Source organism: Perognathus longimembris, chromosome 23 (assembly GCF_023159225.1).
Source record: "Perognathus longimembris pacificus isolate PPM17 chromosome 23, ASM2315922v1, whole genome shotgun sequence".
Taxonomy (NCBI): domain Eukaryota; kingdom Metazoa; phylum Chordata; class Mammalia; order Rodentia; family Heteromyidae; genus Perognathus; species Perognathus longimembris.
Genome location: NC_063183.1, coordinates 17,136,812 through 17,159,882, shown reverse-complemented (window position 1 = coordinate 17,159,882; position 23,071 = coordinate 17,136,812). Strand labels below are relative to the sequence as shown.

Sequence of the window (23,071 nt, the reverse complement as noted above, 5' to 3'; positions counted from 1 at the left end):
AGGAAATCTGAAGAAAGTAATTTCACAATTCTTTTTACATTAATTGCTTCAAAGATTATATAAGATGCTTAGCACATACAAGCAGAACAAAAACAAAGGTTTTACATTTCTCTGCCAATAACCAAGAACTTGCTAGTCACCAGCCACTAGGGGCCCATGCTTGTAATCCTAGCTGGTCCAGAGGCTGAGATCTGAGGCTAAAGGTTCGAAGCTAACCCGGGCAGAAAAATCTATGAAACTCTTTTCTCCCAATAACCAGCCAAAAGCTAGAAGTGGAGCTGTGATTCAAGTGATAGTGTCAGCCTTGAGTGGAAAAGCTAAGAGACAGTGCTGATGCTCTAACTTCAAGCCCCAGTACCAACACACACACACACACACACACACACACACACACATCACACAACACATCCACTATACACACACACATGAACCTGCTAGCTGATTTTCCTAAGAGGAAGCTATATATTAAGAAGCAGGGCAATGAATTTTACAAGAGGCAGAGGAAGGATGGGGAGAAAACCCATTCGCATTAGTAGTGCTGCTTCTTTTACTTACTAGACATTACATGAAGGGACAGATGGAATGAAAGGGGCCCTCAGTTGCCAGCCGGGGCCTCACAGAGCAGCCCAGTGCTGCGGAGGCAGGCAGGCTGGGACTGACCACACTTAACCCAGGGGGAACTCCAGGGCCATTTCCAGTCTTCACTTACTCTACTGGAATGTTCCTCCGGGCCCTAAAATGCTCCTCCACCCACCCACTTTTCTGGAAAGAGCCACAGAACTTTTATTGATCACAGGTAAAAAGCCTTGGCTTTCTGCCTACTGGGCGACACTAATTCCTTGCCTTTCTACAGCTTTGACAGTACAGGCTCTCAAAGTACTTTACTGACAAAGAACGGAAAAGGTGAGATGTTAAGTGACTAACCCAAAGGCCTGCTGAGCTTCAGAACTATCTTGTAAGGGTGGAGACAGAGATGATCTTGATGACCAGCCGCCTAGGACTTCTCCCACTGAGAGAAAGCCTGGCGCTCTGCCACTGAGCTGGGAGCTGGGGCAACTCCTTGAATTCTACGAGCCTCCGTTTTTATTTTTATTCTCTCTTCACTCCTGAAAAAAAGAAAAGGAATATATAAAATGTATACTACAGCTAGGCCCTAGTAGCTCAGGCCTGTAATCTTCACTACTTAGGAGGCTAAAATCTGAGAATCATGGTTTAAAATCAGACTGAGTAAGAAAGTCCATGAGGTTCTTATCTCTAACCACCAAAAAGCTGGGAGTGGAGCTGTGGCTCAAGTAGTAGTACAGTGCTAGCCTTGAGCACAAAGCTGGGTACCAGTGGCTCACACCTGTAATCCTAGCTACTCAGGAGACTGAGAGCTGAGGATCAAAGTTCAAAGCCAGCCCATGCAGAAACCTCCATGAGATTCTTATCTCTGATTAACTACTCAAAAAAGCCAGAGGTGGAACAGTAGTTCAAGCAGTAGAGCACTCGCCTTGAGCAAAAGAAGCTCCCAAGCCCTGAGTTCAAGCTCCAGGACCATCACACACACATACACACACACACACACACACACAAATAGATCATATTATTTATTATATATTATATAAATTATATATTACATATATTATGTAATACATATGTAATATGGCATATAAATAATATTAAAATATATTAATATCTATAAATGTATGATGATGCAAATACATATATAGCATATTATATAACGTATATGATGTCTAATATATATTAGGTATTATACATTTATAGTAACACCTCACAAGGCTGTTTTGAGGACAACATGAGAAAATACTCAGAACAGGGCCTGGCACTTCCCAGACTCTTAGTAAAATGTTTCCCTTTTTCTTCCTTTTTCCAAGTATCTCTCCTGCAGGCTGTTCAACTAGGAAGCTTTCTAAATATGGCTTCCTTCTAAAATGATGGCACAGCTAGGAGCCAGTGGCTCATGCCTGTAATCTTAGCTACTCAGAGGACTATGATCTGAGCACCATGGCTCAAAGCCAGCCCATGAGACTCACATCTGCAACTAACAGGCAAAGAAACAGATGTGGAGCTGTGGCCTAAGTGGTAGAATGCCAGCCTTGAGGGAAAAAGCTAAGGACAGTGCCCAGGCCCTGCATTCAAGCCCTAGTACCCACATACACACACACACACACACACAAAAAAAAAAAAAAGGAAGAAAAAGAAAACCAGATGTTAGGGAGTTGAGTCAAACACCAGAGTCCCTAGGCAATGAAGGCAAGGTCATGAGCTCTAAATGGCTCCGTACAATGAATGTGTGGTCCCAGGCCCCGGTCTTCCATCACCAGGTGAATTGGTCAGGACTGATCAGATCACCTCCTTCTAGGGACGAGGCTAGTACTCTCCCACTTTGAGCCACAGCTCTACTTCTGGTTTTCTGGTGGTTAATTGGAAATAAGAGTCTCACAGACTTTCCTGCCTGGGCTAGCATTGAACCATCATCCTCAGATCTCAGCCTCCTGAGTAACTAAGATTACAGGTGTGAGCCACCAGTGCCCAGCAAGTTTAACTAATGGTTACACCATATTATATCCTTCTCTATATCTTGGCCAACACTTGTTACTTCTGCCATCTTTGTGGAAGTGAAATTGTATCTCTTGTCTGTGTAGTCAAAGACCTTTCCCTTGTATTATTTAATTAAATCACCCAACAAAGTTTTACTGCCATTACTTCTATCAAGTGTGTTATGCTAGACACTGTGCAAGATGCAGGAAGAGACAACAGAGGTTCCTACCTTGGCCTCTACAATTTCCCCCAAATGTAAATAGACTTGAAGAACTCTGAAATCTGGCTTGAGCTCTGCTCCTAATTAGGTTTGTTCCCTTTAGGGTGCCGAGGATTGAAAGAGGTTGGGACTAGACCAGCTTCAAGACCGTAGGTTTGCTGATGCTTTTTTGTTGTTGTCTACATATTCTGGCATCAGTTTGTTTTGTTGTTGTTTGGGGGGGGGTGTGAGGGGGGTACTGGTACTGATACTGGAGCTTGAGAGCCTGGGTACTCTCCCCTAGCTTTCTCAGTCAAGGGTGGCACTTGAGCCACAGCTCCACTTCTGGCTTCTTGCTGGGTTACTTAGAGGTAAGAGTCATGGACTTCATTGCTCAAGGTGGCTTTGAATCGTGAGCCTCAGATCTCTGCCGCCTAAGTAGCTGAGACTACAAGTGTGATCCACTGGAGTTAACAGTTTTTATGCCCTAAAGGACACACATAGTAATAGGAACAAAGAGGAGGTCTCTGAGATAAACCCCAGGAATCTCAATTGATGATCAGGTCACTGTTCCCCCACAGCAACAGAGACTGTGCTATCCCAGCGAGCGCCACTAGGTGGCAACAGGCCAAGAGCCTGTGTTCCCCTCTGCCTGATGACTGATTTTTTTCAATGTATTTCAAACAACTCTTACTATCATAATCATATCAATATTTTACTAACTGCAAATCTTTGCAGTGCCGTCTACTTCTCTCCTTTCAAATTAAGAATCAGGTTTTTACCACCAAGGACAGCCAGGCATTTTAATAATCCAAGTGGAGGGACTAAAGATGCCATTTATTATCTGTCTTAGGAGAAGAGTACATTCTCTGAATGATTGCTGGGATTCTGGAACCTGCTTTTTCTCCTCATCTTCTAAGAAACAGGCAAGACTATAGAAAGTCAAGGGCCAATAGTTGAGGTCCCCTGCCTGCCTGGTCTTTGCTCCCAGTAGTCAAGAAGGAACAGAGGACTAGGGCTCAGATTTGTGCCGCAGTGTTGTTGCATCCTATCTCCTGTCTCACTGTTGGCTCCTATCAGCTCTCAGGGGCAGATGCTGGATGTCAACAGATAAGAGGGGAAGGAAGTTGCCAGAGCAGCCAACACTCTCAGCCCGGCCTTGAGGCTGCTCCTGTCCCTTAAGCCATTGCCCTCTCTGTCCCTTATCCCCTCAATGGCTGTCACTTCTGTCTCCCTACCTCGCTCCCCGGTCCTTCTCAACCATAGTTCACGTTGGCCTAACAAGAAGCGGAGTGACTCACCTGTTTCTGAACGCAGGAGAGCCTGAAAGTCCAGGTTGGCAAAGAAAAACAGAGGACAGTCTCCCTCCCTATCAGAGATGCGCTGATTTGAACCCCCCATTCTGAGCATGCTCCCGATAATGGGGTGAGAAAGGAGAAAAGGTGCCTGAAACCTGAATTCATCCTCTCAGACGCTGTCCAACAAAACTTCCACTTTGATTGTTACCCTCTAGACTGTTCCCCTAGCTACTCCTCCCAGGGAATGCTTTCTCCTTTGTCCTTTATCCTTTATCCTTCCATTTTCTGCAGGAAGACATCTTTAATTCGTCTCTTTATCTCTCACCCCACATCCAGCCCATCATCAAGAATCCTTCAGGAGCCGCTTTGAAATGTATCTGTGTCCACAGGGGGAGGTTTACAGAGGCATCATTCCCACAAACAACTAGCTCATAGGTTAACAATGAATACCAGGAAGCTGAAATGTGTTGTCAGGAGGGAGCTGAGGTCAAGGGGAGGGGGAAGACAAATGGAGGGAGGAAAGGTGGGCAAATACAGCCATAATATTCAATATACATATATAAAAAGGGGTTTCGGGGGCTGGGAATGTGGCTCAGTGGTAGAGTGTTTGCCTAGCAAGCATGAAGCCCTGGGTTTGATTCCTCAGCACCACATAAACAGAAAAGGCTGGAAGTGGTGCTTTGCCTCAAGTGAGAGCACTAGCCTTGAGCAAAAGAAGCTCAGGGACAGTGCCCAGGCCCTGAGTTCAAACCCCAGGACTGGCAAAAAAAAAAATCAATCAAAAATGGGTTTCAGTAACTTGAAGGGATGGGGTAGGTTTGGAAGAGATTAGGAAGAATGATGGAAGGGGTGACATTGGCCAAGATACATTGTTGAATTGAAGCCCCTTTGTACAACTCTGTAGACATGTGAGGGGGTAGGTGTGTGTGTGTGTGTGTGTGTGTGTGTGTGTGTGTGTGTGTGTGTGCTGGTCCTAGGGCTTGAAATCAGTGCCTGGGTGCTGTCCCTGAGTTTTTTTTGCTCAAGGCCAACACTTTACCACTGCGCCACATTCCTTCCAGTTCTTTGGTGGTTAATAGGAGACAGGAACATCACAGACTTTCCTGTGCAGACTGGCTTGGAACCTTGATCCTCAGATCTTAGCTTCCTGGGCAGCTAGGATTACAGGTGTGAGCCGCTGGTGCTTGGCTAAAGATGTTTTTATTAATGTATCTGTACTATAACCATTACATCACTCTCCACAGTTACATATTGGTCCAGCCACTAGTGCCTTTCATCTGAATTGAGGAAATAGCTTCTTAACTGGACACCCTGTCTCTACCCTTTCTCCTCATGGTCTTGTCCCCTCTTGGCAGAGTCACCCCTTAAATAACAATAAGCATTGGCCCAAGGCCCATCCGTTGACCTCCTGTGAATCCCAGCCTCCGTAGTTGCACGTAGGAGACAAGTCCTTTGCTCTGTATTCAGCCAAACCAGGCTGAGGGAGCCTGGCTCCGCTGATGGCCGAAATCTAGCAGCCTGCCTTCTGCAGCTTAGTGTGGGGATGATGAGTCTAAATGGTAGCTTTTGCCTCTAGGACAAATCAAATGGCCAGATTTGGAGTCCACTGCCATTTTCTTCCTTTTCTACTTTTTCTTTCTCTCCCTCCCTCCCCCTCCCTCCCTCCCTCCCTCCCTCCCTCCCTCCCTTCCTTCCTTCCTTCCTTACTTCCTTTCCTTCTCTGTGCCAGACCTCAGGGTTTGGCCTCTGTCCCTGAGTTTGACTCACAGCTCTACTTCCAACATTTCTGGTGGTTCATTGGAGACAAGAGTCTCACAGACTTTCATTCTGGGGCTGGCTGTGAAGCACAACCTCAGCTCTCAACCTCCTGAGTAACTAGAATTACAGGCGTAAGCCACTCAGCTGCTATTTTCAATATTTTGAGTAGTGCTTGCTTGAGTATCTCTGCCTTTATAGTTTGTGCTCTGGAGGCCTTGATGCAAATCTATTTTAGCTATTTTTAACAAAATGTATTTTGAGTATCGTCAATAATCAACAAGTGATTTCTGACTGAGTGGAGACCCCTTACGTTCCTGTCACGTACTTCTGATACCTGGTTCCGTGAGCCAGAGTGAGCCAGAGTGACCCAGAGTGACCCACTTCACTTTCCACACCAGAGTTCTTCATGTATCCGGTAAACAGATGGTGTTAGGTGATTGCTAAAGATCTGTCCAGCTCCAACCCTCAGCAGTGTTTTCCCTCACCCTCCCAACGAGTCAGTGAGTCCACAAGCTGGTCGTTATCACTCATGATAAGCAAGTCGTGTCCAAGGCACCACTTTAAAATCTCCAAGCCGGCCCATCCATCTAAACCCATCTCCTCCAAATCAAGATATGGGTGTCCACTGTAGAAAGAGATTCCATTCTAAAAGTAACAGTGAGGTCCGCAATCAAAACTCGGATTAGATCAGAAGTGTGCGCGCGCCCAGAGCTGGCACAGAGGCTGGATCTCCGCTTCATCTGAATCTGTGCCGGGCCTTCGGAGGCCGCCGCGAGCCCGCGCGCTCCTCCCGGAAAGGCTGCCGGAGCGCAGAGCGCGGAGCGCGGAGGGCAGCGCTGGAAGAGCGGATGCGCCCCGCCGCGAGCCCGGCCCAGCGCTCCGGGGGCCCAGGCAAGACAAAGACCCGCGCGGCTCCCCCACCAAAGGGCCGACCATCTAGAGGGGGAGATCAGAACCCCTGCTCACAAAACAAGCACGCCTCGGGCGATGTCTTCAATGGAAAAAACCAGATGGAGAACAGAACAATTATCGGAGCAAATCAGGCAAGCCTGCTGTTGAGGAAAAGGCTTTAAGGAAATGTGTTCTGTTTCCTTTAAAAAAACCAAGGTGTTAGGGAAGACGGGAGAAGGGAAGCCTCTAGAAAACCCGGAGCAGCTCTGATCCCTGCTGTGTGATCTCAGGGAAACCATGGGCAGCTTTTTGTGTGTGTATATATATATAATTTTCTTCTTGTTCATGGTTTATTTTTGTGATGCTGGTATAGAAGCCAAGGCTGAGTCACAGTGTTGGCAAGTCTAGCTACTCTCTCTTCTTTTTGTGGGGCTTGAGCCGGGGACCCAGGCACTGTCCCTTAGCTTCTTTGCTCAAGACTAGCACTCTGCCACTTGGAGCCACAGCTCCCCGCCCCGTGGGACAGCTTTCTTCATCTCAGTGTGCTCTTTGGTAAAACGGAGCTCTTGTCATACCAGCCTCGCCCAAATCCAGTCGCTTACTCAAGCCTGAGTTATTGCCAAGTTGGAGCAAACATTTACACCTGGACAAATAAGTTAGGAAATGGAGGCAAAGTAATCACTTCGTAAAGGACAGAAAGTGGACCTCCTAAGAATCTACTACTCTTAAAGGGAATGGTTCGTAATATAATTATGAACTTATGTTACTTAGAATAACATTTGTATTAAACCTTATAATCTCTAAGACTCTTCTCCTCCTTCTTTGTTCTAGGTCTTGAACTCAGGGACTGGGCATTGTCTCTGATCTTTTTTTGCTCAAGACTAATGTTCTACTACTTGAGCCACAGCGCTCCACTTCTGTGTGTGTGTGTGTGTGTGTGTGTGTGTGTGTGTGTGTGTGTGTGTTTAGAGATAATAGTCTCACAGACTTTCCTGCCCAGGCTGGCTTCAAACCATGATCCTCAGAGCTCAGCTTCCTGAGTAGCTAGGGTCACACGCATGAGCCATCAGTGCCTGGCTGCCTTTGTTTTATTTTTTAGTTTCTTGGAAACTCCTATAGTGGATGTTATTATCTGCTCCTTTGACATTTCAGGATAGGAAGACTGAGAGCTCCACCGAGGCTTGTTCACGAGTGACCTGGTGGGGTTTAATTCCTTGTGAGGGTCAGGTATAAGCTCTCTGGCTCCCTAGCTCTCTCTCCTACCCTATGCTGCTTTCCTATGAAAAAAGCCTTATCTCCCAATCATTAATATTTTAGCATCAATATTCACAGCATTTGTGGAACGTTTCCTCGTGAGCAGGAACACACACACACACACACATACACACACATACACACACACAGCCTAGCACAAGTTCACTCTCTCCTGTTTGAAGGAAATCTGATTTACATTTCATGCCATACAGCAGGAAATAGTTAAGTTGACAAATAGGATATTTACAACTGCAACAGCTATTTGGCAGTTAGTTTTTAACAATTGTTGCAAATGTGATTTATTTGCTATTATAAAAGGGCATTACTGTGTGAATATGACTCCTGAAATTAGCTTCAGTTTAGCAAAGGGGCCTGGACAGCTTGACCCCCCTAATATCCTTCTAATGACACCATTTACATTCAATGCTTACTCACGCCCCTCCCTGCTCGACGAGGAGTCCACTCTAGGGCAGATGCGTTATGTATTTTAACATACCGAGTTGGTGAGTGGGGCACTTGTAGCCTTCTTAGAGGGGAAAAAAAAAATTCAATCAAGTCTTCATGAAAATGTGTTCGTTTCCAACTTCCTACAGTGAAAAGGCATTACTGCTAATTACAGCACACTCCAGAAATACAATACTTCATGTTTTCTCCACAAGACATTTCCATGGCATGGATTATATTAAACAAGAACATGATCTGATCTTCTGCAGCTTTAGCTTTTCATTCGACCAGAGCGTTACTATGGGATCCATGTCAGCCTCTGCTGCGGGAGCTGGGAGGAAGACCCACTCGGAACCACAACCATGGGGCTTTGCATTCAAATCCCAGGGCCCTTTGCTCACCCTGAATCTGTTTCTTCCTGTGTGGGTTTTGAGGCTGTGATGTGTTTGGGGAGCCCCTGGCACACTGGAGGGTCTTGGGAGCCCTTTGTGTTCTTGCTGCTTGCTTAAAGCTCAGCAATGTCGCCTTGGAGATGTAGCCCTGATTTCACCCAGCAAATCTAGCCTGTCTTTTCTGCTTCAGCCATATTGCCTTCCATCCTGCTATTAGATTACATATTACATTGTAATTAATTAATTTCCCTCCATCTCACTGTTAGATTACATACTACATTATGATTAACTGAATTTGTGTATACCTGGCTTCGCTTCTTGATGTCCTATTTACCTTGGCCTCTCAAGGACCAGCAGTGACACGCCTTGAGCATTGAACCTAGGAGGATTCTAGAGGTGCTTCTGGACTCAGAGTGGGGCTGGAAAGTGACAAGGGCAATGAAAGTCAATCCAGCATAAGAGAAAGAAGAGATAGCCTATGACCTACCTTCGCTGTTGCCAATTTAACACATAGTGGCTGTTCAGTAAATACTTGTCTGAGAAATTAGTGGACATCACTCAGTTATCCAGTAGTGGACAGTAATGTATAATTTATATATTTAGTTATATTAATATTTATATAATTATATTAATATTTATATGATGCATATATTTTTATTTTCTGTGTGTTTACTGATCCTGGGACTTGGATTCAGGGCCTGGGCCCTGTTCCTGAGCTTTTACTGCAAGGCTAGCACTCTACCACTTGAGCTACAGCTCCACTTTTGGCTTTTTGGTGGTTACTTGGAGTTAAGCGTCTCATGGACTTTCCTTCCCAGACTGGCTTTGAACTGTAAACCTCATATATCACCCTCCTATATAGCTAGGATTGCAGGCATGCACCCCTGGTGCTTAGCAACATCTATTTTTTTTAAAAGCACTTTAGTTTTTATTGCATCAAAGTGTTTTTCTAATTAACTTGTGATAGGTGGGTGGCAAAGTGAAGTCCTGTACTCCTCCAAGTACATCCGTGGTCAAGCTAAGACTTACAAGCCACCCTCGTGTTTCCCTTAAGTATCATATTGAGATTCCCAGAGAGACTAGCATTGCTGTTTTCAAAGTCAAGACAAGCTGCCCTGTTCTTGTTTTCAGTCACTCTTCCTTCCTTGCTCACTTTTGTTCCTCACTCTCCAAAGCTCCTGTCCAGTCTCATTTTCTCAGTAGAGGCCTGTACACTGATACCTCTGCAAATCACCAGCAGAAAAATCAATGTCATCATGAACCTTTCAAGAGCCAACATCTCTGTTAAATTTTCTTAGACTATTATTCATTTATTATTTTTTTAAAGTTTATTTGAAAGTGAAAGGAAAACTGAGAAAGAAAGTACTAAGACTTTTCCATCTGGAAGAGGAGCCCCAGAAAGGAGTCCAATGGAGTCCTCCTGAGCCTGGTTCTTATTGTATGGGGCTCCTCTCATAGACCCTGCCCTTTGCACTGATTGATTGAGGGCTCACGCATACACCACCCCAGCTCTTTACATTGGTTGAGTGGGCACCCAGGGCATTATGGGAAAAAGAAGCATTTGTGTGGAAGCTCACAGTATAAGAAGAAGAAGCAGTTGAGCAAGAAGAAATCCATGATGAGACACATGCTATCTGCTACCTGTTAGGGCCACCACTCCCCCCCCCCCATGCCTTTCTATCTAACAGTCCCCCCTTTTTTCCTTCATTTACTCCTCTTGGATGAAAACCCTAACTGCTATTAGGAAACAGGGGTGATGACCCTTCCCTGGAAGGCAGAATGGGGTACAGCAGTCTGGAAGGGTCCTACAGGACCCTTCAGGAAGGGTCTTCTAGGTAGGCATTGGTTTGTGTGCTCATTTCCTTAACTTTAAATCTTCTGATTAAAATCAGGCTGCTCCCTCTGCTGAGCAAGCAAAACCAGAAGCAAAGATACCATTCTATAAAGTCCCGGCTGGGAATATGGCCTAGTGGCAAAGTGCTTGCCTCGTATAAAGTCCCATGGACGTTGGTTTGGCCTGGCCTGCTGTATTTTCGTGTGGGTGGTGGGGGGCGTTCTTTTCCTTGTCTGTTTCCTGATCACGCCCTCACTTCTTCTTTTCTTTTTTTTTTTTAATCAGTTATGGGCAACAGACCTCAACCTCACATACAGTGACCAGTTGGCTCTGACACAGCTCACTCTGTACCTGACAAATGGCACCCTGGATTGTGACTTGGGCACCTTGGAAGTGCCCCGCTTTGTTCCAAAAGACACAGGAAAGAACTTGAGGTCCAACCACCCTCTGTCGGCACTGGTAAGCAGCAGCTACTTCCTGACCCCTCTGCGTTTCCCTGAGTGTTTTGCAATGCTCAGTCTGTTTGCCAGGCTCTTGAATAGAGAAAGAAAAGAATGAAACCAGGTTTTTAGTCCCACATTAGGTCTGACCACTAACCCTCAAATCACTCACACACACACACACACACACACACACACACACAGAACATAGTGAAGGGCAGAAAGGAGATTGATCACATGGCAGCATGGGAAGACAGCACCTGAGCACATCCTCAGCCAATCTTCAGGGATACAGACCCTGGCTTGGGGTTAAACAGGGAGAATGGAGGGCAGGGCTGGGGTGAGAAAGGTATGTGGAGTCAAACAGGCTCAAGTCACCAGTATGGCCTGGCTGACCACGAGCTCCGCCTCTTGTTCCTGGAGGAGTTCTGGAGAACTTATCCTTTCACCACTGGAACAGACTAGGAGCCAATTACCCGAGTTTGGGGCTCTTTTCTTTGTGATAAAAAGATGATGATGTTGTATGTCTGAGGTGCAGTCGGTCTTCTGTCACTGACGGGTGAATCCCATTCTTCCAGAAGCCCAAGGTGATTACCAAGTGGCTGCACGGGGAGAACTCGGGTCAAAGGGCACAGAGGCAACGTGGGGAAGGGGGCAGTGTCCATCGGCTTGTAGTTAATTTACAAGGCAAAGAAAAAGCATATCTGAGGCTGCTTCTCACAAACACAAGGCAAGTCACGGAACTGCTCTGAAACTAGTTCCAGACATGGGAAGATCGTGGCAGAAGGAGAGAGGAGAGAGCCTCTCCAGGAGGAGGAAGCAGGATGCCAGGTTTCTGTTTGGGTTTCCCCTTTTCCTCTGGCCAGGTCTTTCTGCCCATTCCCTTGGGTAAGAACATGTGTACTCATGACTTCACTGACTCCCTGTATTAGACAGTCACCATATTTTTTCTCTCTCTCTCTCTCTCTCTCTCTCTCTCTCTCTCTCTCTCTCTGTTTGCCAGTTGTGGGGCTTGAATTCAGGGCCTCGGCACTGTCTCTGAGCTTCTTTTGCTCAAGGCTAGCACTCTACCACTTGAGTCACAGCACCACTTCTGGCCTTTTCTGTGTATGTGGTGCTGAGGAATCGAACCCACGGCTTCATGCATGCTAGGGCAAGCACTCTACCACTAAGCCACATTCCTGGCCCTCGCCATATTTTTCTAGCCCAAAGTCCTTTGAGTTTCAGACTTCTAGATCCAACATTATACAGAATCTCCCTGCTTAAAATTGTCACAGGGAGCTATTCAAATGATCTGCCTTGCCACCTTTCCAGCCCCTGTGCTTGTCTTGCTCGATCAGGCCAGTGTCTGATGAAATATACCTTACCCTGTTCCCAGTGAGCAACTGGCCACACTGATTCTAGCTGAGCTTTCCCCTCCCTCCATGAAAATCTGTCTTACTTTCAGCTTCCATCACCCTCACACAGGTATCCTCATAGCTCCTGGATAAGGTCCCCTGCCTCCTGCCTCCCCTTCAGCCTACACAAACACTGTGGCCAAGGCAAAAAGTAAACCTAAGTATGCTGTTCCTCTACTTGGGATTTCAATGCTTGGCTCCTATAACCTTCAGGGAAAAAAAACCAACTTTCCATCTTGATCAGGGAGGCCTCCAGGGATCTGACGCATTCTGCAGCCATAACCTTTCAGCCACTGGTCCCATCCCTAGGGTGGCTGGGGCCAGAGACCCGAGGATAACTTCACCCACCAGAGCCCCTGGATTAGAAAGGAGAGGTCTCTGGGAAGGTGACTGCTTGGTCAAACAAGTTGGTCATGGGGAGAAAGAACGAAGGTCAAGAGGACCAGATGGCCCTTGGATCAAGTGAATTGCCTTCTCTACCACAATTGTTCTGATAGGTGACAAAGGCCTTCTTCCACTTTCTACAGTAGTAGGCTATGTTCCCTTTGTGGGGTATGGTGTGGTATGGTATGGTGTGTGTGTGTGTGTGTGTGTGTGTGTGTGTGTGTGTGTGTGTGTGTGTGTGTGCTGGAACTGGGGCTTGAACTCAGGGACTAATACTCCCTTGCTTGGCTTTTTCACTCAAGTCTGGCATTTTAACACTTGAGCTACCTCCTTCACTTTGGGCTTTTTGCTGGTTTATTAGAGATGAGAGTCTCACAGACTTTTTGTCTTGCTCAGGCTGGCTTTGAACTCTGATCAGATCTCAGCCTCCTGAGTAGAAAGGATTATAGGCAAACAAGCCCTACTTGAAATACAAACATATTGGAGCTAAAAGAGGACCCACTCTGGTGTTCTGCACACACTTTTCCAGAGCATTTTCTCCAGCCTCTGCTGGTCCCTTCCAGGATCTGAAGGACCTGTTTAACAAGATCTCCATAGTCTTCTGACAGAGGGTGCCCAATGCCTTGCCTGTTCATACAGCCGCTTCCTTCACCCGCTCCTCAATCCAGTCGTCCCGTGAGCTACCACCTAGGACTTGGCTCGTGGAATCCCCTCCATGTCCGCTTATTGAGTAGCGCAGTTGGACTGGGCAGGAGAAACAGACTGGGAATTAGAAGCACACTCCTATTCACCTCATCTTGCTTTTAGGTTTCATTCCTAGCTACAAGCCATGTGCAAGATGTCTCCTGTGGTCAAGAATGTTTAAACAGCCTGGAGCTGGTGGCTCACACCCAGAGGCCTAGCTGCTCAGGAGGCTGAGATCTGAGGATCCCAGTTTGAAGCCAGCCCAGACGGAAAAAGCCTCAAGACTCTTATCTCCAGTCAATCACTAAAAAGCCAGAAGTGGATCTGTGGCTCAAGTGGTAGAATTCCAGCAGTAGAGCAGACAGCTAAGGGATAGCAGACCAGGGCCTGAGTTCAAGCACTAGTATCAGCACAAAAATACATACCTCAATAGTGTTCTGTCATAACAGACATAAAGCATCACCTTTTTCTATCAATTTTCACTCTTCCCCACTCCCTGGACCCTCCAGTCCATGGCCGGTGAGTGGCCAAAAGGGAACATCTTTGCTAACACCTTAACACAACCCCAGTCATTTAATCCGCATTTTAACAACCCATGATCTGTAATGAATGATTAAGTAAAACCTTTTGTGTTAAATTATGATGTTAATAATGATTCTGTCTCCTGTAATTTATTATGAATTCTCAAATGCGTCGGGTTTGATTTTGATAGAATGCAACAACAGAGTTTATGCGATGACTTTATTTTTAGAACTCCTTCTTTTGAAGGCCCACATTTCCCCCCCACTACTGCTGCTACTGTAATTATGTACAAAACCGATCACTCATTAGAGTTAGGATACATTATCTTCTAGACAGATGAGGCTAAATAAGCAACACATTAATAATTCAGAGAGCAGTTCATTATGCATGTGGATGCCTGCTTCGTAACTGAAATAAGAACCTCATCAACCTCTGCCAACCCTTAAACAATAGTTCTGTGTTATTGCAGCCACATTCCAGTTTACGCTTGTTAAACTGCTACTTGGATTATTTTATCAAACATTCATTTATTTGTTGTCCCTTACTGCCGAGAACAGATTTTGGAAGCTCCTTTTTTAAGTTAATGATTTGAGCAATGGGTGTTATTAATTCTCAGAATATTATAAACATGATTAATTTTCAGGCAGAGATTTATTACATAAGGATTTCAACTATGTCAACTGAAATGCATCACTGTCAAAACAAGTATCATGGCGAAAATAGAATATGCTCCACACTTCAAGTGCTGGTGCTCAGAACTAAATCAATTTAAATTGTGGCTGAAGCAAAATTATATTCTCCAGTGAAAAGGAGTATTTCCGGCTTCCTTTATTTAGCTTGAAGCATTCTTGTTAGATTGTGATTTAGAAAGGTAGTTTAATAAGACTAGACTTCCACCAATGCTTTGTGTTTTATTTCTTCCTGTTTTAGTGGGGAAAGCTCACTCCTGAAACTTCTACACATGCCAGATGTAGCCAGGGGGGCATTTGGAATGAAGAGCACTGGATTCTGATGCCTCAGTTTCCTTATTTGTAAAATACAGGAGGATGCCATGGTCCCCGAGATCTTGTGGTTTTTATGGGGCTGGAGGAACAGGGCCTCCTGCCTCAGGCCTGACCAGGCAACTTCCTGTACTGGGGAAGCCAGGGGTTAGAACAATCAAGTGAAGGACACAGTAAAGGCCTGTCTCCCACAGTGCAGCTTCTCTCAAAGAGGCTCATGCCTAGAAGCCTAGATATGCAGGAGGCCAAGATCTGAGGGTTGAGGTTAGAAGCCAACCCATGCAGGAAAGTCCATCAGACTTGTACCTCCGATTAACCAGCAAAACCTGGAAGGGGGTGTGTGGCTTAAGGGGTAGAGTACCAGCCTTCGGTAAAAAAGCTAAAGGACAGCACTCAGGCCTTGAGTTCAAGCCCTACTACAACTACTACTACTGCAACACACACACACACACACACACACACACACACACACACACCATCCTCTGTTGCTGTTGATTTTTGCGGAAATTTTAAGAAGGAATAATATTGTGATAACAGTTCCTACCCTAAGTTTTCATTGGCTCATCACCTGACCCCTGACCTCTAGCAGTTCATAACAGTTCAGGAAGAATCAACTTGAAACTGGGCACTAGTGGCTCATGCCTATAATCCTACCTCCTCAGGAGGCTGAGATCTGAGGGTTGACATTTAAAGCCAGTCTGGGCAGCAAAGTCCACGAGACTATTTTCTCCAATTACCACACACACACACACACACACACACACACACACACACACACACACACACACACACTCCAACCCTTGAAGTAGAGGTGTGGTTCAAGTGGTAGAGCATCAACCTTGAGTCAGAAAGCTTAAAGGACAGCACCTAGGCCCTGAGTTCAAGCCCCACTGTGGTACTAAATAGATAAATAATTAATTAATTAAAAAGAAAGCATGAGTGGACATGGAGCAGTTTCCTAGATAAAAGAATTTCCTATATTTGCTTTTTATTTATAGCAAACTTAGATCAGGAAACTTGTTTTGCTTAAAGTGTTTACATGCCCAGTAATATCCATGAAGTATACTTTAGCTCTTCAAAATCAAGTTCAGTGGGATTCTTATTTAGCTTTTTGAGAGAAAAATATATTTACATGATTCAAAAGACAAATCCTTTTTTATTGTTACTATAAAAGTGATGTACAGAGGGGTTTACCGTTATATAAATCAGGTAAAGACTACATTTCTTGTTGGCCAATGTTAACTCCTTCCCTAGCTCTCTCCCAGTTTTTCCTTCTTGTCCACACCCACAAGTTATACAGTTCCTTTTCAACAAAACACCTAGTGAGTACCACTGCATTTGTTCACCCAAAGACAAGGTCTTTTGAGCTACATCTAAAATACACCAGGACATGATAAATTATACAAGACACTAGGCATTCACACATAGTGAGACCAAAAGAGGCTACGCTTAGGGGAAGAGTACAAGGTGCAATGTGCATCTGATCATACAAAATAGGCATTTATTGAAATGCAAAGATGAAACACAGATCCTTTCCTGGGCCCAGTTCACACCACACCTAACAAAGCTTGCCACCATCTCCATTGTCTACGAGTCTTTGCCTGACAAGTAAACAAACATAGACAAGGTACCTCTCCCCCTTCTATATTCAAAATGCAGCCCAGAATACACATACAGAGCTTTCAATCTTTCTTTTTTCTTTGGAGAGTTTTCAATACTGGTTCACAAAGAACACTGTTGTTTCTTTTTAACCACAATATATTCCCTTGTATGCGTGTGCCATTTATTCATCTTTTTCTCTATGGTATAATTTTGGCTTCTTTCCGTTTTTCATATACTGCTATAGCGAATAACTTTGTATGTGCATCACTGTATGCTCAATTTAGGTTTATCTGAAAAACATATTCCAGAGAGTAGAATTGTTGGATGGAAGGAAGGACTCCATAATTTCAATCCATACTTCCAAATTGTGGATTTTTTTTTTTTTCTTGGCAGTACAGGGCCTTGAGCTCATATCCTTACACTTGCCAGGCAGGTGCTTTCCATTGAGACATGCTTCTAGAACTCCATTGCACTGGATATCTTTGAGATAGGGTCCTACCTCCTGCTCAGGCACCCCACGGATATCTATGATCTACCTATTTTCAGGCTTTTGATTATAGCTGAGATATCAAACTGTGCCACCGTGCCAGCTCTTAGATAAGAAGGGAGCTCAAGAACTTTTCTGCCCACTCTTGCTTCAAACCTTGATCCTCTTATTCTCAGCCTCCCAAATAGCTAAGATTACAGGCTATGATTCTTTTTCTGATCTTTGGAAAAGTTAACTGACCCACACAATACCAGAAAAAAGTAGATTGTATAATACAGTCTTTTAGTAATGGTATTTTTCATTTACTCAATGACTCATGCTTTAAGTTTACATGAGTTTATTTTATCCTAAGACAGAGACAAGGATTTTTATACCCATTTTACAGAAGGGGAAACCAAAACTAAGGAAAACTGTTGGCTGCCCAAAGCTATAAGGTTAACAAATAGCAAAACACAGGGATTCCTTTTTGACAAAAGGCATATTTGGTTCACTGATCACTTGTTTTTAAAAACTGAACTTATTTGAGAACATTTTTTTTTTTACAGTTTGATTCTGTTTTACTTTACTATATGTTTTGGGAACATAAGCCATTGGGGAACACTTATTCATTATTATTTATTTATTTGTGCCTATACTAGGGTTTGAACTCAGCCCCATCTTCATTTCCAGGTTTTTTGGGGGATTTTTTGCTGTTTAATTGGAGATAAGAATGAGAACATTTTCAGTTTAGTAAGTGATCATGGCTAACAGTTACTGAGTGCTTACTATGTTCCAGATGCTGAGCTAATACTCATGGCATCCTAGCCTCGATCCTTCTACCTCTTATGTTATCAGGCTGGATAAAAGAAAACCATAGATAAATGGAAAGTTTTCTTGTAAACACTGTGGAGTTGGTTATGTCTCTCTAAAAGAGCAGGTGTATTTTGGATGTTCATCTTTATTACCGTACTGTAATATACTTATCAAGTGCTTATTATATACACCAAGAATCTCACCAAGCCTCAGGGATAACAAAGATATTTAACAAAATCCCTGACCTGGAGGAGTTGCAAAGGAGATAATAGAAGAGATATGCATTTTAAGCAGCACGTTTTAGCCAAGTGCCAGAGGCTCACACCTGTCACCCTAGCTACTCAGGAGGCTGAGATCTGAGGATTGCGGTTTAAAACCAGCCCAGGTGGGAAAAGTTCATGAGACTCTTATCTCCAATTAACCACCAAAAAGCCAGAAATGGAGCTGTGGCTCAAGTGGTAGAGTACTAGCCTTGAGAAAAGAAAAAGGTCAAGGGCAATGCCCAGGCCTTGAGTTTAAGCTCCAGGATGGGCACACACATACACACACACACACACACACACACACACACACACACACACACACACACAGAGAAAGAAAAATCACAGGCCTTCCTCTGAATGACAGGCTCTCTACCTACTGCTAGAGCCTCAGGCGGAAGATAACTACGGATAGGCTGGGACAGCTAACACTTGTTTCAGCCTCACAGAGTAGAGCTGCCCCTGAGTGGTAAGGAAGGAAGACCTAATCTAAAGAGAACCTGTGGCCTCTTCAGAGTGAAACATGAGCAGAGAACCAGAGAAGGAGAACATGATTGGGGAGACCAGAGGGGTTGGAACAGTGCATGAGCACGTGTGAAGGGACCTTCCAACAAACAACACTCTGGAGGCCATCTTGAATGAAAGGAGGAGGACTCCGAAAACTTCCACGGAGGAGAACAGTCTTGACCAACTTAGATCTGGGAAAAACAATCTGGGGGGAAAACGCTGACAATCTTAGAAGATGAGGGTTGGGTCAGGGGAGAGTGTGTCACCATTGAAAGTTAGAACAGCACGTTTGTTGAAATTTCTAAATCCTTTCCAAGGAAACAGCAACAAAAAAATAGCAGCTTCCACTTATCAAGTTCCAAGCATGATACTAGGTGCTCAGTCATCAAATGTCGGAGAAGCCAAACGATAGTTAAGATCACGCAGATGGGCAGTGGCCTAGGCAGATGTTGAACTGCAGTCTTCCTGATTCTGTATAATCACTACAGAAGTCCTTGCATCCGCAGGCAGGCAAAGTCTAGGCTGGAATGGCGATTGTAACAGAAAAGAAGTAACTGATAGTCCTACCAAATACCCTGATTCCTCTTTCAGATTCCTTATGCATTACAAGCGTATGTCATCTGGGATGGACAGAATGGAAGAGACCTCAAGGCATCCTGTCTTTAGTAATGTCTTAGAATCACGTACTGCAGGACAGTGAGCTCTTCTGCTAGGCTTTGTGGCCTCGATCCACAAGCCCTGAAGGGAGGCCCTGGGACCAGGTACCTGCCTGGTCTCCCTTGCTGACTGGGACTTCATCTTCTATGCTTTGCTTATCTCCCATGGCAGCAGAAGACAAGTTTAGAGAACAAAAATAACCTTGGAATTATCTTGTGAATTCATGGCAATTACTATGCAATTACATGCCCAGTTGTTACATGGAATTCCAGAGTGTTTACAGTTCACTCCAAGTGCAAAGGCTCAGGCTTCTGGGCCTTTGTGAAGACAGGAGCATCATGTGGTGGGTTGGGCAGAGCTGGCACTGACAACCCTCTAGACTCTCCAGCCTGACATCACAGCTTCTCTTAACTGCATCTAGTCACCTTACCAAAAATCCCCATGGGGTTCACCAAGGCCACACTGTCCTTTGGGACTCGATGCTTGGAGGGACTGCCCTGCCTTGTCATTCGCAGGGGCTGGGGTGACGACCCTGAACTCTTTGTGAATCACCTGCTTCTACCCCAAAGCACATATCCATGGGCAGTCCCTCGACTCCCGTGGTTTTGAAGAGTCTCTTAAGCGGGAAGGACGGGTTCAGCCAGGCACCATGTAGCGACTCGGGAGGCTGAGAGCTGAGGGTCCAGGTTAAAAGCCAGCCTAGGGAGGAAAGTCTGTGAGACTCTTCTCTTCAATTAACCACCAAAAAGCTGACAGTGGAGCTGTGGCTCAAGTGCTTGAGCAGGAAAAGCTAAGAGACAGTGTCCAGCACCTGAGTTCAAATCCCAGTACTGACACACACACACACACACACACACACACACACACACAACTTTTTTTTTTTTAAGGAAGGGCTCTCTACCTAATTAGTTTTATTTCTTCACTTCCCTTGTTTAATAGATTCTGAAGATCTGTGCTGTGTTAGCACTGTACTCGGTCTCTGAGAGAGTCAGAAACCAAGCAGGGGTTCACCCCAGAAAATTCCTAGTCAATGGGAAGACAGTCAGGGGAGCAACTCAGGATAGGGTGGGAACAAGTTAGGGCTGTGAAACAGAAAGGTCAGAGATTTTCTTCCGTTCAAACACAGATCCCTAAGGGGAAGGTGGGAGGGAGAGGTTGGTCAGCGGTACTAAGTTATGATGAGAGAGGAGCAAGAAGCTGTGGCACTGTTCACACAGGGTGACACAGGGTGACAGGCACTTATTTTATGCTTCAAAAAAGCCAGAAGTAAAGAAAGTCTTTCCCTTAGGTAGGTGATAAACGTTTGAGGCAATTAATACTTTTAGCATTCTGTAACACACGTTTAAACATTACACAGTATTCTGTTAATATGTACAGTTTTATGGTTTTTGTTTGTTTCTCACTAACAGAGAAAAGCAAAGAAAGCAGTTTGTGTCAGAGTTCTAAAACGATCCACCTCTAGAATGTGGGCTGTGTTTAGTGTCTTACTTCCAAAAAAGTATAGTAGAGAAAGGGGAAAACATATCATTAATATCATCAACACAAAGTCATGTTGCAATCCTTGGTGTCAGCTGTTCCTAAAACAAAATGCTTGTGGTAATTAACTTATGAAAACACTTGTTCCACTCACTGTTTCAGAGATTCTGTCTGGCAACCAAATGACCCAAATACTTTGAGCCTTTTGTGGAGGTGATGGGTGTCCATAACAGGGAACAGATTGCAGAGCAAAACTGTCATTAGCCAGGAGGCAGAGATCTAGGCTCCACCCTTTCCTTCCAGGGCATGCAGCCAGTGACCTAGTAACTTCCTTCACACATTTCCTTTGCTCCCCCATGAGGAGGCTCCCACAGGTTCTGCCTCACTGTTGCGAGGACCAAGCCAACACAGGAGCCTTTAGCAGACACCCAACAGCCAAGGTTCTAAAACAGCACAGACCCTTGACACTGACATGATGGAAATGGCAGTTTAGCTCTGGGGTCCTCTCCCAAATGTGAGACCATCAATCCCCTCAAAGCAAAGGATGTTTCACAACATTCCTGACCAGTACTCCTCAAACTTGCCAAGATGTCTGGGCACCTGTAGCTCATACCTGTGATCCTAGCTACCAGGGAAGTTGAGATCAAAGGATCTTGGTTTGAAGCAAGCCCAGGCAGGAAAGTTTATGAGACTCGTATCTCTAATTAACTAATACAAAACTGGAAGTAGAGCTGTGGCTCATGTTATAGAGCACTATCCTTGAGCAAAAAAAGCTTAGAGACAATGCTTAGTTCAAGCCCCAGGATAGACACCACCACCTCCCCCCAAAAATGTCAAGATCATCAAAAATAGGGGAGTCTGAGAAACTGTCAGAGGAAACTAAGGCACTGAGACAAGATTCTAGAACACAAAGGGGGACCTGGAAAATATTCATGCAATGAAATCTAACTGAAGTATGAACTTACTAAAATACAGTAGTGAAGTATGAACTTACCACCCCCCCCCCACATGCACCTGATTTAAATGTTTTTCCTTAAGTTGTCTAACTTTCAGTTTGGTCTTTTCCAGTCGCTGGAAACCAGTCGCTATGCAGTGATGACCACGCAGCTGAAGCACAGCAATCTCTCGCTCATTTTCTACTACGTTTTCTTGCAGATGTGTAAGGCCCATGGCATTGGCTATGACCTTGAGGTAGGAAGGGCTGAACTAACTACCACCCGGTGGGTGATGTTGGAGGCTAATGGTTTGCGTCCCTTCAAGCAGAGCTTCCTGAAGCCTGGTCGTGTGTGTGTGCGTGCGTGCGTGCGTGTGTGTGTGCGTGCGCACACGTGCGCACGCGCGCGCACATAGAGGAAGGCAGAGCTTGGGTGGGGGAGGGCTGAGAGGCAATGCTACCCTAGGATGCAAGACTCAGCGCTGGGGGACTCAGCTCTCCTCCACCATCCCTGCTCCAAACTTCCACACCCACCTTGTCAAAGCAGAAGTCCTGCTGGTCAGTAGACTGAGGAGGCATTTGGGGAAACTTTTCTTGATTCTGAAGCGGCTTGCCAATGGATTTCCTTGGGCTGGGTGGGCATGGTGGTGTAGGCCTGTCACCCCCAGCTACTGTGGGTTCTCCAAAATATCCCCACTTTGGCCCCTGTGCAGTTTCTCTAACCTAATGTGACTGCTTAAGGAGAGAAAAATGCATCTCCTCCCTAACCCACAGACCCCATTTTAAGCCTGAGACTCTGGAGAAACAACTCATTGACTTTCCCCACTTTGACCCGGATTTTCACACCTCTGCTCGGCAAGGCTGACCTAACATTCTCAGTGACTCCATGAGCACGTCCTCGTGGAAGACCCCATCCCACACCAAACCTATTAAAATAAATTCACCTCCCACATTAAATATAATGTACATATAATGACATAATAATTGCACAGTTGCCAGTTGATTGAATGTTTTGATTTGTAGGGATTCCACTCGGTATCTATTTGTTTCGGTTTTCATTCTTGAAAACCAGCATAATTTCGGGAGTTAGATGTGTTTAGAGGCCCTTGAAAAGAATGTAAACCCTAAGCTGGGATAGACTGTGATAGAATGGCCCGGTGAGACCCGCCAGCCCCAGCACGCTGCAGAGCCCTGCCTAACTGTTGGGTTGGTTAGACTGATTTATGCTGGTTACAAATATATATGTGTGCAAGTGTGTGTGTGTACACATATGTACATATATATAGGGGTTTGTAGCTTCTTTGGAAATTACAT

At 45.1% G+C, this 23,071-nt stretch overlaps 1 protein-coding gene across 1 annotated transcript in view; it reads left to right on the top strand.

Moving 5' to 3' along the window:
* The window catches only part of Iqch (IQ motif containing H), a 135,155-nt gene that overhangs the window by 95,702 nt on the left and 16,382 nt on the right, over positions 1-23,071 (top strand). Inside the window, exons 16-17 of the mRNA XM_048333123.1 lie at positions 10,900-11,073; positions 21,892-22,014. Of these exons, the coding sequence (XP_048189080.1) occupies positions 10,900-11,073; positions 21,892-22,014 (297 nt within the window). The remainder of the gene's footprint in view (positions 1-10,899; positions 11,074-21,891; positions 22,015-23,071) is intronic.